The sequence below is a fragment of the Ahaetulla prasina genome, chromosome 4 (genome assembly GCF_028640845.1).
Source record: "Ahaetulla prasina isolate Xishuangbanna chromosome 4, ASM2864084v1, whole genome shotgun sequence".
In the NCBI taxonomy this organism is placed as follows: Eukaryota; Metazoa; Chordata; class Lepidosauria; order Squamata; family Colubridae; genus Ahaetulla; species Ahaetulla prasina.
Genome location: NC_080542.1, coordinates 29,887,419 through 29,903,959, shown reverse-complemented (window position 1 = coordinate 29,903,959; position 16,541 = coordinate 29,887,419). Strand labels below are relative to the sequence as shown.

Here is a 16,541-nt window from a genome sequence, read left to right as displayed (position 1 = left end):
TTGATCCCCCCTATTTTGTGGTAGCCCCTCAAATACTGGAACATCACTATCATGTCACCCCTAATTCTTCTCTTCATCAGACTAGCCACACCCAAATCCTGCGAGAATTCTTCATATTTTTTAGTCTATTTTTTATTTTTTTAAATTACATTTAATTATATTAAATGTTTCTATTTCTAATTTTTCTATTTTTAATTTTTTTCAACTAATTCATTTTTTAGTTATAATTAAAATATTAACAACATTTTGAATTTTCATTCTTTTCATGGACAAGTACCTCATTAAGCCAAAGAAAACTATTTCTACAATCTCACTGCAGCTGTGAAGACAACTGCAATGGAAAAATTCACCTGGCTGCAAAGAGTTGCTATGTTTATGCCTTCATATTTTCTCAAACTTTTTTTTTGCTAAATACTTTAGCCTGGCTTTAGTATGTAAAATGAATTTTACCATCTTTGCTATATCTAACTTTCCATAACCTCAAAAACTTTTCCTTCACTTTATAGTGGTTATTGACTCATTCTGCCCTTACTATTTGATTAAAAGAATGGAAATTGAAATTTAATGGTTCCATTTTCCTCTTCATTATAATTATCAAAAGAATATTATTAACTTTGCTGTTCCTCAAATCCCAATGGTCAAGTTGTTATTCTTGGAAAAATAAGTAGTAAGTGCTGATGGACAATTAAAATTTAAAATTTAGGAACAGGTAAAATAAACAAATTCACTCTCAGAGCCATTTACATTCTAAGATTCAAAACACAATGGAAGTATTTTAAGGAACAGAGATTTGGTTCAAGTAGCCCAATTTGGGGACTCTTAAGTATTATATTGAAATGATGAAAACTTTGTCAAATTGGAGCTAATATTTATTATGAAGTTATTGATTTGCCTCCTACTGTTCCTGCCACAAATGGGTTGCAAGACTCAACTAATAAAATGCAGCATTCAAGATCCTATCCCAGTTGATCACAAGTATTTCCAACCAGGTGATTTAACCATTGGTGGCATTACTTCTTTTCTCTTAATAACTAGAGATGTAGGAAGCTTTGAGGATGATCCCCATCATTCTGTTGTCGGTGAATCTCTGTAAGTCATAATTTTCTTCCTGTAGTCTATGTCAATCAATTAAAAAAAAGTTACATACGTACCAAAATAAGGATCCCTCCCCTTCTTTCCCCAATTTCCTCCTTTGGGGTGGAAATTACATCTGGCTCTAAAATTGATTCTGTAGAGAATGTGAAATTTATTGACCTATAGGAATAACGATGCTCCAAATACAACATATTTAATCTCAGTAAATGAGACATGAAGTTTTCTTCTTGAAATAATTTTGTTACAAACTGAAAAGGTCTTTGGGAGGAGATATGTCCTCTCATATCTAAATCCCAATTCTACCTTTCTTAGTCCTCTTAATTATTTTTCCCCCAATTTTCCTATTACAAAAGATTCTTACAACAAAGCTTATCAATTTCATAAACACATCAGTGCCATCTATTTTTACACTTATTGTGCTGGAAAAATTCTTTGAATGTTGATCCCATTGTGATAGATTCTTTAGTATTCTGAGATTTTTGAGCTGCTTTGTTAATGTAATAAGAAAAATATATAATTTATGCTTTCCTTAAGAAGTATTTGAGCATTTTTAAATTTAAAAAAGATCAGGAATAATATGGCATATATAAGGAACATTTGGACATAGATAAAATTCTATTAGGACCAGAAAAAAATGATTACAAAAATTTGCAAACTCATATTAAAATATAAAATGGAAGATGAAAGGTAAAAGAAATGGTGATCTGTTGGGCAAAAAACTTCAGGCACAATATAAAATTAGAAAAGTGGGACAAATTATGGGAAAGAAATTATAAATTCACAATGGCGATAGCCTATAAAGAAAATTTGTACAAAATGTTCCATAGATGATATTGGCCCCAGTGAGATTGGCCAAAATGTTCCCAAATTTATCATCTAAATGTAGCTACAAATTGGGAACATACTACCACATGTGGTGGATGTGTCATAAGATTAAAAAAAATTGGTATAAAATTAAAAATTGGTTGGAAGAAATCACATTACAAAAAATGGAATTTAAAGCAGAACTTTTCTTACTAGGAATAATTAATCCAAAAATAGAGAAATCTTCGCAATAACTAATACTACATATTTTAACAGCAGCAAGGATTATCATTAATATGGGTGGAAACAAAACAACGTACCAGTTGAGGAAATAGTAATTCGAAAAATTTTACAATGTGCAGAAATGGATAAAATGACAATAGAAATCAAGGAAAGGGAAGAGTCAGATTATTATAGAGTGGATTATAGGAATGGTTAGAAAAAAGAAATCAAAATGATAATTCAGAATGTTAAATTAATAGGGTCAAAATTAAGAATTGTAAATCACAAACTATTGCTAATCTTATAGTAATGCTTGTGAAAATAAATATAATGTAAATATAAGTATTTAGTTGAATAATTGAATATATGTTGATACAGAAGGCTATAAAATAAAATATAATGTAATATTATGTTTGTCATGTTTTTTAATGTGTTTTTGTCTTTGACATATTTTTTCTTCTGTTTTTAAAAGTTAAAAGCTTAATAAAAATTATTTTTAAAAAAGAAGAAGCAGCGTTTGAGGTGCTATAAAAGCATTGCTGCTTAAGCTTCAACAAAATATAGTTTTTTACAAATATCTTACAGAAACCAGACAATTTTTTAAATATTCATCATTCTTGTAGTCTTTTAAATTAAAATTAAATCATGTCTAGTGTAAAAAAAATTGATTAATCCAAATTCAGGTGCCAAGTGTGCAATGTTACATTTTTGGTAACAATTCTGCTCAGCTTCATATAGTTAGAATAGCTTAAGAAGAGTAAAGAGGAAAAAAAATCCACTGTGATTATTGCCCTCAAAATTAATTCCACGATATTTATGCAGATAATATATAAAATTCTTAATATGAAGCACTGACTATTACCTTCTAAATCATTATTTTGACAGGGTTTAATCTAATAATTGGTTAAGATGAAAGAGCAATGATTTATAAGATACTTTTTTTCATGGACTTTAGTTTTACTGTCCTTTTTAGAGGAATTTATTTCATACATCATTTAATAAAAGGAATTTATTTCATACATCATTTAATTCCCTTTGCAGAGTACTCACTAAGTACTATCAGCATATCTTGAGCATGATATTTGCTGTGAAGAACATCAATGAAGACCTCCACATCTTACCTAATATCACTTTGGGATTCAGAATCTATGATAGTTATGCTGGGGTCTGGACATATTATGCTACAATGGAACTTTTCTCTAGTCAGAACAATTTTTTCCCCAATTACAAATGTGGCATCTTGAACAAACTCACATCAGTTGTTGGGGACCTTGATCCTATCATTTCTTTTGAAATGGCAGATATTTTAAGTATTTACAAGGTTCCACAGGTAAGATGCATTAATATGCACACTTTGCTTTGTATTTACAGATACATGTGATTATATCTGATTGTTGGAAAACATATTCAAAACTTAGAATAATTTCTTAATATGTATTTCAATATATGTAGTATAAATGTCTAAAAAACTTTTGTACTTGTGTATTTTCCCAAATAGTATGCTGCCGAGAATTCTTTGAATCTTGGACAAAGTAATAGTGCTATAAATAAAGAAGGAAGTAAATGCATATATAAATGCCAAAGCAAGGATTCAGAAGAAAATTTTATGGAAGCCAATTCAGAGGACATGCACTGAGATAATCATAGAATTGTAGATTTAGGAGGGAACACAAGGATATTTAATACAGCCATAGTATCATAGCCATATTACCATGAGCAAAAAAACTTGACATTATTTCAATTTCAATTTAAAGTTTTATTTTATTGATCATTTATTTAGTCTAATTTTTTTTTAAATTCACTTAACTTTGATTTGGATAGTTTCCAACTGGTTCTTCTTCAGATGAAAGCCCTATCTACTATCGCATGGTTCCAGGTGAAGAGCTTCATTACATGGGAATAATTCGACTACTTTTGCACTTCAGATGGACTTGGGTTGGGATACTTGTGAAAGGACTTAGAGGAAAATTTGAGCATCTAATTATTTCAATCTTTCCTCTCCATGGTATTTGCATTGCATTCTTGGAACAATTAAGACCATTTTACTTCAACACTATTTCTGATAATTTGAAATGGCTTGTCAAAAGCTTTCACACTATTGTTAACAGCAAAGCCAATGCTGTCATAGTCAATGATAATTATCTTTTAAATTTAAGATGGTTGTTCCGTCTACCTGAAATGGAAATAGTTTCTATAAAGCCGAAAGGTAAAATATGGATTGTGGCTTCAAAAGTGGATCTTGCTTCATTCTTTTATCAGAAAAGCTGGGATATCCAATTCCTCCATGGTGCTCTGACCTTTGCAGCTCACTCAAGTGAAATTACAGGATTCCAACATTTTCTCCAGACAAGAAACCATTTCTCAGCCAAAGAGGATGGTTTTGTCAAAAGTGTGTGGGAGCAAGCATTTGGTTGTGTATTTCCAAATCCATCTGAGGATGAGGAAATGGATGATCTGTGCACTGGGAAGGAGAAACTGGGGAGCCTTCCTGGACCTTTTTTTGAAATGAAGATGACCAGTCATAGTTACAGTATATACAATGCAGTGTATGCTGTGGCGCATGCTTTACATATCATGAACCTGAGCCAAAAACACAGGAAAAAGCTGAGTGGTAGAAAACTCAATCTTCAGGATCTTCAGCCATGGCAGGTAATTTAATGCATAATCAAATATGCTGTAAATAGGATTTGAATAGCACTGATTTTCCAGCCTCTAGAGAAGTGATGGATAGATGGTAAGTCAGTAATGTCTGATATTTCTAACAGGTTTTTTTTACCTCTTTCCTTTTTTTTATGGAATTGGTCCTTCCTTTGTTCTAGACCAAAAATGATCCATGAATAACAAAATGGATCCAATAAAATTAGGCAATACAAAGGATAGAAGAACAGAAATTATTGACTGGGTGAATGCATGATTTGATTTTTATTTATGAGATTTAGATCACTCCAGCTATGTTAGGAACTCATTTTTACAGTGTTTGAGAAAAAAGGATCATGCTTTTTTAAAAAAGCTTCTTAGAAGATTATGATATAGGAACCTAAGTGAACTTAATTAGAATATATTTGAATGTAGGAAATAAGAAGTCATCTTAATCAGGGGTGAAATGCTCCCAGCTCAGACCGGATCGTCTGATCCAGTAGCGATGGCAGTGGGTGGTTCAGAGAACCGATAGCAAAAATCCCTGCCCCTGCCCCCTGCCCCTGCTGAGCCGCACCATCATCAGAGGTTTTTTTTTTTTACCTTTGAAAGCATTTTTTCCTCTGCCAAAGAAGTTGTAAAAAATGCTTTTAAAAGGCTCCTCTGGCAATCCCAGCTGAGTTGCCTGATCACCAGAACCTTAAAAAAACATGTTTTCTACAAGCTCTTTGGCCGAAGAGGTTGTTAAAACAATCCTTTTAAGAGGTTCTGGTGATCAGGCAAATTCATCTGGGATCGTCAGAGGAGCCTTTTAAAAGCTTTTTTTCCTCTGGTGATCCCAGCTGAATTGCCTGATCGTCACAGGCTTTTAAAATCATTTTTTTACAACCCCCACCCATGCCCACCCAGTAGCCTGTCCCCACTTGCCTAATTGCTGCTTCTTTCGGGCTCGCTAAGCCTTGCTTTGTTTCGGTTGCTGCAATCAGTTGTATCAGCTAGCAACTGAATCTGCCTACCTGCAATCCATCTCCTTGGTGAGCAATTCAATCTGCCTTTGCTGGCTGAGGAACTCGGGAGTTGAAATCGACAAACCTTAAAGTTACTAAGGTTGGAGACCCCTGATCTAAAAAATATAAATGAAATAAAATGAAATAATAAAATAAAATATTTGTGCAGCTTTCTGAGATTTGGTGTGTTTCTATGTGTTTCACTCTAACTACACAAAAGCACAAAATCTCACAAAGCTGTATGTGGCATTTTGTGTGTGTGTTTCTAAGTCAGTGGTGTTGTGTTGTGTGTATGTAAAGTGTGAAAGTTGGTTTTTGAGCTTTTTGTGGTTGTGGTGAGGTTCCTGCATGGTACAGCACCATTTTGGGTGAAGTGCAGCTGCTTTTACATTGTGTGCGAGTCAGTTGTGCTGTGTGTGTGTAAAGTGTGAAAGTTGGTTTTTGGTACCTCTTATTGTTTTATATACTTTATTTATTATTTTTATTATTTATTGTTATTGGCCACGCCCACCCAGTCATCTGACCACAAAGCCACGCCCACCAATTAAGCCACACCCACAGAACCAGTAGGGAAAATTTTTAGATTTCACCCCTGACCTTAATGGGTAGGATATAAGTATACAAACAGCAATATTTAATTTTCCACTTTTAAACTCACTTCCACAAAGTCCTTCAGAAATGAAAGATTATTCAAATCTTGCCCATTGTCCTCAGAAGATTAATTCAAGGTAGAGAAAGTACAGAAACTTATCAGTTTGCATCCAAATTGCATTTTTTCACTTCGTACAAGAAAACATAGTCAGAAAATAGAACGAGAACTAATAAAATGTAATAAAAAGCAGTTTCAAGATAAGGGATATATTTTTTTGCAAAAAATGGTGGTTAAAGCACCAGGCTAGAAACTGGGAGACAGTGAGTTCTAAGAAAAACTGGCTGGGTGATTTTGGGTCAATATGTCACTTTCAGCCTAACTCACCTCACAGAATTGTTGTAGTGGTAAAAATAGGATGAGGAAGGAGTATTAGATATGTCTGCCAACTTGAGATATTTAGAGAGGAAAAAATAAATATATAAATAAAAATAAGCAGAATGTGGAGTTTTCAGACCCATTTAAGCATTTGTAACAGACAGATTGTGCATAGGATCTAGAAACTGTTCACAAAGAAGTCAATTTAGCCAAATAAAACAACTATATGCAACCCAATCAAATGACTCTTGTTTAAATGTAAATGAGGAGTTATTCATTAAGATATAGGAAGAGAAAAGAAAGAGCAACAGAGAGAGAACAGATATGCCAAAGGAAATCTCTCTATTTTTTAATCTCTGGTTCTCGAGACTAAAGCAATCCCTTGCTCAGATTACACCTCAACATTTTCCAGAATCTATGTTCTTCTACGTGCTCTCAGTCTGATTAAAAAAGCTCTCTGTTTTGTCTCTTCACTTCCCCTTTGAATCATCCCACACATCCAAAAATAATTAAATAATCTGATTATAAGGATCATTTTTATTTGAGGAGAAATCTGTAGCACAAGCTTTATCTTTCCTTTCCCATCATGGCATTTTATAGTACAAATTAAAATAAAAATTGGCACTTTATTTTTTATTGAGTTCAGTATTTACTGAGTTAAAATGCATCATTTTGAAAAGTAAGTTCAGCTACTGCCTACTGCTTTCTATAGCTATTTAAATGTTACTTTAGGTAGTAAACTAATCTGGTCTTCCCTGATCACTTTGTCTCTAATAAGAGCAGAACATATGCTTCTTAAAACTCTTGCCAAACTAATGCAAGCATAATTATATCTATATGTTAAATAACACATTTCCCCAATAAGTTATATTTTTGCATATTAAAATAGACATGGTTCTCTTGGGTGGATTTTTCTTTTTACTGTTCAAAGTTGTAGAGTATAACAGAGTGATTTTTTTTTGAACATTTTTATTTATTTTTAAACATAAAATAAAAAAACCTCATCAAATCAATTCCGTTACAACGTGCTGTAAGGATGTTAACATATCTTCCTGTGCATTCCCAAAATAATCATCTCTTGCATACATTTATCTTATATTCATTTTTCCTAACATATCTTTCCATTTAACCAGTTATAGAATAAATCCCATATTTTATAATATTGTTTATCTTGTTGTCTAATTTCAAATGTTAATTTACTCATCTCTGCACATTCCAACATTTTTCTAATTATTTCATCTTGCGAAGGTAACTTTTCATTTTTCCAATTTTTTGCAAATACAATCCTAGCTGCTGTAGTAATATTCACAATCAAATATTTTATATCTCTAGTATATATATCCAGTATAATTCCCAACAGAAAGATTTTTGGCTTATAATCAATATGCTTTTTGATCATTTTTTCCAATCACGTGTGTATTTTAGTCCGATATCTTTTAGCTTCAATGCATGTCTACCACATGTGGTAATATGATCTAGGTATCTGATGACATTTCCAACATTTTTTTTATTTGCATTTATATCCCGCCCTTCTCTGGAGACTCAGGGTGGCTTACACTATGTCAAGCAATAGTCTTCATCCATTTGTATATTATATACAAAGTCAACTTATTGCCCCCAACAATCTGGGTCCTCATTTTACCTACCTTATAAAGGATGGAAGGCTGAGTCAACCTTGGGCCTGGTGGGACTTGAACCTGCAATAATTGCAAGCAGCTGCTGTTAATAACAGACTGTATTAGTCTGCTGAGCCACCAGAGGCCCCTTTTTTTAGATTTGTCCTTAGACATTCTAGCAATTCTTGTCGGGGGTAGATGCCACCTGTAAAAACATCTTATACAAATTTTCTTTAAATGCTGTAGACATCATCATTTTATAATTATACATCCACAATTTCTGCCAGTCATCTAGGTCTATCCCATGACCAAAATTCCTCCTCCAAGCAATCATTGTCTCTTTAACTTGTTCTTCCTCTAATAAGTATCCATACAGTTTCTTTATCAGGTTGTCATCTGAACCTGTTAAAATCTCATCAAAACTCATTAGGTTATTATAAAAGCCTTCTGTTTTAACATCATTATCATATCTGGATTGTATTTGCAAGTAAGCAAACCAGTTCATTGTTATACCCTCTGCCTCTAATTCTAATTTAGATTTTAAATCACCCTTTTCATTCAACAATTCATTATATCTAGCAATATGTTCCTTTTTAAATGAGTAAGAGAATGCCTCAATAGGTGAAACCCACATTGGAATTTTTAAGAAGTGACTTTTCTTAATCTTTACCCAATTTAACAACAACGTTTCTCTGATTATATATCTTCTAAAATAGCCCTGTGATTTAGCTTGTCCATACCTCAAAAAGGCATGCCATCCCAACAACAAATCATGGCCTTCCAGAGTCAATATTTTATTATTTTAGGGTTATCCATTCTTTAATCCACATCAAATTTGCTGCTTGATAATATAGTTCCCGGTTGGGTAGCGCAAAACCGCCTCTAACTCTCTTGTCTTGTAATAGTTTTATTTTTATCTTTGCTTTTTTTCCTTGCCAAATATACTTCAGCATCGCTTTATTCAGCTCCTCAAAGTACCCTCTGGTCAATTTAATAGATATAGTCTGAAATAAATACAGAATTCTAGGTAATATATTCATCTTAATTGTTGATATTCTTCCCAACAAAGACAATTGTAGATGTTCCCACTTAGTCAAATCCGCCACAATCTGCTGTTTGAGTTTGCCATAGTTATTTTCTTTTAAAGTGCTACATCTTGGAGTAAGATATATCCCCAAATACTTAACTTTATTTGCAATCTACATCTCAGAATATTCTACCAACTCATTTTTTTTTGCTTCATCAACATATTTTTTGTAAAAATTTTCATTTTGTCTCTATTAATTTTCAAGCCTGCCACTTTCCCATATTCATCAATTCTTTCTAACAAACAAATTACAGATTCTAAAGGATCCTCAATAATAAAAACCAGATCACCAGCAAAAGCTTGAAGTTTATATTCTTTCTTCTGAATTTTCATGCCCTTTATTCCCCTTTCCTCTCTAATATTTCTATTCAATACTTCCAAGGTCAATACAAACAGCAGCGGTGACAGTGGGCAGCCTTGTCTTGTACCTTTTCCAATTCAAATCGCATCCGTCAATTCACCATTTATCATTATCTTGGCTGACTGTTTATAGTATATAGTTTAATGACTCTTTCATCGAAGCCCATTTTCTTCAACTGTAGGAAGATAAAATGCCAATTAATGTTGTCAAATGCTTTTTGTGCATCTAAAAAGATCAACGCCATCTAACAGAGTGATTTTTAATCAGGAACCATAGATAATCATTCTTGAGATAAACAACAGCATATAAAAGTCAGGAAATGTGCCACCTATTCAAATGGTTCAAGTAAAAAGAATGATAAAGTATCACATAGTTGTATATATTAAGTATGTTTGATTTTTGCATATATTTTTTCATATTCAGCTTCATTTCTTTTTGAAAAGAGTGTCATTTAATAACAGTGTTGGAGATGAAATTTCCTTTGACAAGAATAGAGAACTGATTACAGGACTGGATATGGAAAACTGGGTCACTTTCCCCAACCAGTCTTTCCATCGAGTGAAAGTTGGGAAGCTGGATCCCTGGGCTGCTGAAGATAAAATGTTCACCATTCACGAAGAAGCCATCAGCTGGCCCAGTACTTTCAACCAAGTAGGTTCTGAGAGTAGATGCTTTCGTCTAAATGTTTAGAATGAATAGCTCAATATCATTTAACACAGAAACAATATAAAATACTACAAGAAATTCATTCATTCATTCATTCATTCATTCATTCATTCATTCAATCAATCAATCAATCACAAAATCAATCAATTTCTAGGGCCACTCATCTCAGTGAATGATTCTGGGTGGATTGCAATTCAAAAAATATATAAACAGTTAAAAATACTAAAAACATTTTTTAAAATAAAATAATAATACCAAGAACACTAAAATTCTCCAAATTAAATTTGCATAGCAGGTTAGCAATATAGCCAGGAAATGAGGCCCTTGAAATATTCAGCACCCTAGGCTCAGGAACATAATCAGGTTTTTAGGGCTTATGAAAGGCTAATAGGGTTGGGGCAGAAATTGTCAGGGCGGCGGGGGGTAGGAATTCTAAATGTCTGAAAAGGAGGGATATCTAACTAATTACCTAAATTAATATAGATTTTCCAAGCATATGTTGCTGTCAAGTTTAAAAATACTAGGAGGATAAATTATTTTCACCAAATATTATTTTAATGGATGAAGGACAGTTTCATACAATACTTAAGCCAACAAGCTAGTCCTGACATAAGCATAAAGCAATGGGTCTAGACTATTAGGTGCTACTCTCCCAGTCCCCCATTACAGCCATCCCACAGCAGGTTTTCCTCCTATACAGGACCTCTCCACTGCCAGTTGCTCTCCGGCCCTATCCCCTTGTCTTGGCCCATTCCCCCAAGGCATATTTTTAAATGGGCAATTCACTGCACAGATATCACTGCAATAGCTACCTCTACTGGAAGCCAATCAGGTGGTGGATGGCTGCAGGTGGCAGCGGCATAGAGGAATTGGTGTGTGATGAGCAGCTGGGTGATTGTAGAAGCACTGGAAAAAGCTGGATGGGGATGGGGGCGGTGGACTTTTATTTATTTTTTTCCACCTCTTGATGGTGTTTCTCTCCTCATTCAACTTGCTCCAAACTCTCTGTTTCTTCAATTGAAGAATGGCTGTGATCTAGGGACTAGAGTTTTAGGCTCTGACACATTTATCATTGTGTGCAGAACAGGAAAAAGATCTTCCCACTTAGGAGAAAAGGAGGGGGAGGGGGAAGGAGGGTCATAAGAACAGAATCCTAGACTCCCCTTTCCCCCTCTTTTTTCTTTCTTTCCTTCCTCCTTTCTGTTTCCATCTCTCTTCCCTCCTGCCTCTTTTCATTTCTTATTTCCTCTCTTTCTTTTCCTCCTTCCTTTTTTTCTCTCTTTTTTCATTCCCTTCCTCCCTTTTCCTTTTCCTTTTTTTCTCTTTTTCCTTCCCTCCCTCTTTCCTTCCCTCCTTGAATGAATGAATGAAAGAAAGAAAATTGATACAGCAAATACCAGGTAATCCTTGTCTTACAAACAAAATTGGAACCAAGATGGTTATTTAGTGAGTCATTCCTGACTTCATCCCTTTTTTGTCCTAGCTGTTAGGTGAATCACTGCAGTTACTAAATGAATAATGTGATCCTTAAGCAATCTGGCTTCCCTCATTGGCTGTGCTTGTCAGAAGCTGGCTGGGAAAGTCATATGGATCATGACTGCATGATCCTTGGATGCTGCAACCATGACAAACACATGCTGGTTGTCATATACTTAAATTCTGATCCTGTCACCGTAGGGATGTGTGAAGACCAGTCATAAGTGCAAGGACTGGTTATAAGTCACAGTTTTCAATGCTGCTGTGAATTGGAACAGTCCCTAAAAATGATTGTGAGAATTGCCCCATTTTACAACTTCTTGCCACAGTTGGTAAGTGAATAATTGGATCTGTTTATTTATTTATCTATTGTTTGAATTTATATACCGCCCTTCTCCCGAAGGACTCAGGGCGATTTACAGCCAGATAAAACAAACATATAAAAGTTAAGAGCATTATTAAAAAACTTATTTAAATTGGCTACTAAAATCCAATAGAAGTAAAAATTCAATTAAAAACTCCATTTAAAAGCCATTTAAAAACCCCATTAAAAACTATCAGGCCAGCCCTGCACGCCGAAACAAGAATGTTTTTAGCTCATGTCTAAAGGCTGGAGGTCAGGGAGCAGATGTAACCCTGTGGGTAGCTCGTTCCAGAGGGCAGGAGCCCCCACAGAGAAGGCCTTCCCTTGGGAGTCACCAGTCAACATTGCCTGACCGACGGCACCCCAAGGAGGTCCTCCCTATGGAAGCGCACAGATCGCTGGGCGGCATTTGGAAGCAGCAGGCGGTCTCGTAGGTAACCCGGTCCTAAGCCATGGAACGCTTTAAAGATGTTAAGTTAGTAACATAGTTGTTAAGTGAATCTTGCTTCACCATCGCTTGTCATGAGTTAAAAAAGGGGATGACACAATCCTGGGACACTGCAGTTGTCATAAATACATATCCTGGCTACAATCCTGAGATTGACAGATGATCTCCCATCCAAGTACTCTGTCTAGAAATATCAGACAAGGCTAACCTGCTGCTGCCTCTCACAGGCAAGACAGAGGCTGAGCAATGAGAATCCTAATCCCAACTGTAAATTGTAAATTGAGGACTGCCAGTATTTGCACACTGCCTGATAAATTAAATAAATATTTTTGCAATTATTTTTCTACTTTATAACCTATAAAACCCAATTTAGGAAGTCTGGAATTAATGAGTTTTCATAAAAATTTCATAAAAGTCTTGCTAGATATCCACATGTAGTGTAAACTATTTATTTTTCATTGATATATTCAGGAGTCAATTAATATCTATTTTTAAAAGACTCGAAAAGGCTAATCTGCTTAATTATAAAAATGGGTCTATATAAATCTGTCACCTGACTAAAAATGTTATTTACACTTTTTTTATGATTTTGATACTCTTCTCTCATTTAAGATATTAAGAAGTGCAAAAAATATTGAGCTAATACTCATTAAACATTTTTAAAATTCTTTGGGACTTTCATATCTAAGGATTTTGCCATTCTTTAAGTCCATGAAATATAATTAGGTTTATATTATAATTAATATAATATATATTATAAATCATTTATATATTATAAAACATATGAAGAACGGTTGCAGGAACTGGGTATGTCTAGTTTAACAAAAAGAAGGACTAGGGGAGACATGATAGCTGTGTTCCAATATCTCAGGGGCTGCCACAAAGAAGAGGGAGTCAGGCTTTTCTCCAAAGCACCTGAGGGTAGAACAAGAAGCAATGGGTGGAAACTGATCAAAGAAAGAAGCAACTTAGAACTAAGGAGAAATTTCCTGACAGTTAGAACAATTAATAAGTGGAACGACTTGCCTTCAGACTTTGAATGCTCCAACACTGGAAATCTTTAAGAAAATGTTGGATAACCATCTGACTGAGATGGTGTAGGGTTTCCTGCCTGGGCAGGGGGTTGGACTAGAAGGCCTCCAAGGTCCCTTCCAACTCTGATGTTATGTTATGTTATGTTATTTCAGCACTAGTTAATTATCTATATAATTGGTAGAAGTGAAAAAGAAATTCAATCTTGAGTAGTTTTCATGATGAGGCTGATGAAAAAAGCCAAATGCTTACCATAAGCATTCTTTGTTTACATAATATTGGTCAACTAATATTTTACATTTCTCACCCAAAATATGTTCTTTATGTTAACCTTTCCTTCTTACATTTATTGGGTAGACCTTACCTGTTTCAGTCTGTACTGAGAGCTGCGTCCCTGGTTATTTCAAGAAAAAGCAAGAGACAAAACCTTTTTGCTGCTATGATTGCCTGCCATGTCCCAAAGAGAAAATGTCAAGTCGGAAAGGTAAAACACATTGTGAATTAAGTTAACAAGCTAATTTAGTTGAATTTTAAACTTGTGGCCTAGACATCCCTGCACAAAGAGGTAGGTCAGATAGATCAGAATTCCCATTGCAAGTCATTGCAATCATAAGTCAATTCATCACATGATTGGATCTGATTTATCATTTTCATGGTAATTGTAATTCAAATCATGTGATCGTAAGTGTGACTCAACTTTAACCAAAGATGTTTACCAGCAAAATTTGCAAATCAAGATTATGTAAAAGAGCCGAGGTGACGCAGTGGTTAGAGTGCAGTACGGCAAGCTACTTTAGCTGACTGCTAGCTACAATTCAGTAGTTCAAATCTCACCAGCTCAAGGTTGACTCAGCCTTCCATCCTTCCAAGGTGGGTAAAATGAGGACCCAGATTGTTGGGGACAATATTCTAACTTTGTAAACTGCTTAGAGAGGGCTGTAAAAGCATTATGAAGCAGTATATGAGTCTAAGTGCTGTTGCTATTTCTATGTGACCACAGGATGCTGCAACAAGCCATAAATGTAAGCTTATTGCCAAGCACCTAAATTGTAATCATGGGACCTTAAGGTATCGGAGATAGTCATAGGTTTGAATTTAGGTTATAGCTCATATTTTTAGAGTCTGTAATTAATTAAACTGTTGTTAATTGAATGGTCATAAGCCAAGGGCTACCTGTATCATTCTAGCACACAATGACATATTTTTCAATTTATCTAAAAGTTTTGTACATTACCTCCCATTAAAAAGTCCAGTGAGGTTTAGAAAATCTTAAACAAAATTAACAAAGATGATTAACAAAAAAGAATACAGGTAATGGACACTTAGTTATTAACTGAAGCAGTTGTGAAATAAACTGCAACTGTACTTATGATGTAGGCACAATTTTCAATATTTATATTTATGTATTTATAGATGTCATAATTAACTTTTATTTTATTAAACAGAAGTCCAAAATTTTAAGAATATTAGACATTATCTGATACAGAGACAATTTTATTATATTTATTTTTATTTGTATTATTTTCAATTATATCTGCTAAAAGACATTGTTGACAAACAAATGTGAAGCACAAGTAATAAATAACCAACTTGAAGCCATAAGCACATAACATTCTCCCACTTAGCATAGAGTTTTCGTGTTCTTTTGTGAACACGAAATGTGGCAATTAAAAGGTCAGCTGGATAACATCATATATATATTTAAATTCTAGATATGGATGACTGTATGAGATGCCCAGAAGATGAATATCCAAATAAGGATCAAGATTCATGTATTCCCAAGAAAACATCTTTCTTGTCATATAAAGAACCAATGGGTCTTTGCTTAATCACTCTGGTACATTTCTTTTCTCTCTGCACAATTGTGGTGCTAGCAATATTTCTGAAACACCACAGTACACCTATTGTAAAAGCCAATAATCGAAATCTCACTTATGTTCTCCTTATCTCCCTCCTCCTCTGCTTCCTTTGCTCTCTGCAGTTCCTTGTTTCACCAGGCAATATAATATGTCTTCTCCGACAAATTAGCTTTGGCATCATCTTTTCAGTGGCCGTGTCTTCTGTGCTGGCAAAAACCATCACTGTGGTTATGGCTTTCATGGCCACCAAGCCAGGATCCAGAATGAGAAAATGGGTGGGAAGAAGGCTGTCACTCTTCATTGTTCTTTCTGGTTCTATGATTCAAACGGGAATCTGTATGGTGTGGTTGTTCACATTTCCCCCTTTTCCTGATGTTGATACACATTCAAAAATAGAGGAAATCATACTCCAGTGTAATGAAGGCTCAGCTATCATGTTCTATTGTGTCCTAGGCTACATGGGCTTTCTGGCAGCTGCCAGTTTCACAGTAGCCTTTTTCTCCAGGAATCTCCCCAGCAGTTTCAATGAGGCTAAATGTCTCACATTCAGCATGCTGATTTTCTGCAGTGTGTGGATCTCTTTTGTTCCATCCTACCTGAGTACTAAGGGCAAATACATGGTGGCTGTGGAGGTCTTCTCCATTTTGGCTTCTAGTGCTGGGTTGCTAGGCTGCATATATCTCCCAAAATGTTACATAATCATTGTAAGGCCAGAACTAAATAACAGGGAACAACTAATAAAGAGAACATAGTAATAATATATACAAACCCATATAATCCTATTATTATTATTTCTTCCTTTTAGTGTATCTTCTTTTAATTCTTTCTATATAAGAAAGAATTATATAAACTATATAAACTTGTGGGGGGGAGTTGATAGTATTAGGAGTTGTTTTTGGC

At 34.5% G+C, this 16,541-nt stretch overlaps 1 protein-coding gene across 1 annotated transcript; it reads left to right on the top strand.

Annotated features, from left to right (window-relative positions):
• The first annotated feature begins 913 nt into the window (after window positions 1-913).
• On the top strand, window positions 914-16,393 carry LOC131198137 (vomeronasal type-2 receptor 26-like). Its single transcript, XM_058182642.1, has 6 exons — window positions 914-1,089; window positions 3,163-3,451; window positions 3,943-4,770; window positions 10,220-10,447; window positions 14,140-14,266; window positions 15,495-16,393. Exons 1-6 carry the CDS (start codon window positions 914-916, stop codon window positions 16,391-16,393), a joined length of 2,547 nt encoding a protein of 848 aa, XP_058038625.1.
• The last annotated feature ends 148 nt before the right edge of the window (window positions 16,394-16,541 follow it).

What these genes read in the sequence shown, in the direction of transcription:
- LOC131198137 (XM_058182642.1), top strand. Translation starts at nt 914, where the DNA reads ATGGGTTGCAAGACTCAACTAATAAAATGCAGCATTCAAGATCCTATC. An exon ending in AGGATCTTCAGCCATGGCAG is followed by an intron (nt 4,771 to 10,219) that starts GTAATTTAATGC and finishes TTTCATATTCAG; the next exon opens with CTTCATTTCTTTTTGAAAAG. An exon ending in GAAAATGTCAAGTCGGAAAG is followed by an intron (nt 14,267 to 15,494) that starts GTAAAACACATT and finishes TTTAAATTCTAG; the next exon opens with ATATGGATGACTGTATGAGA.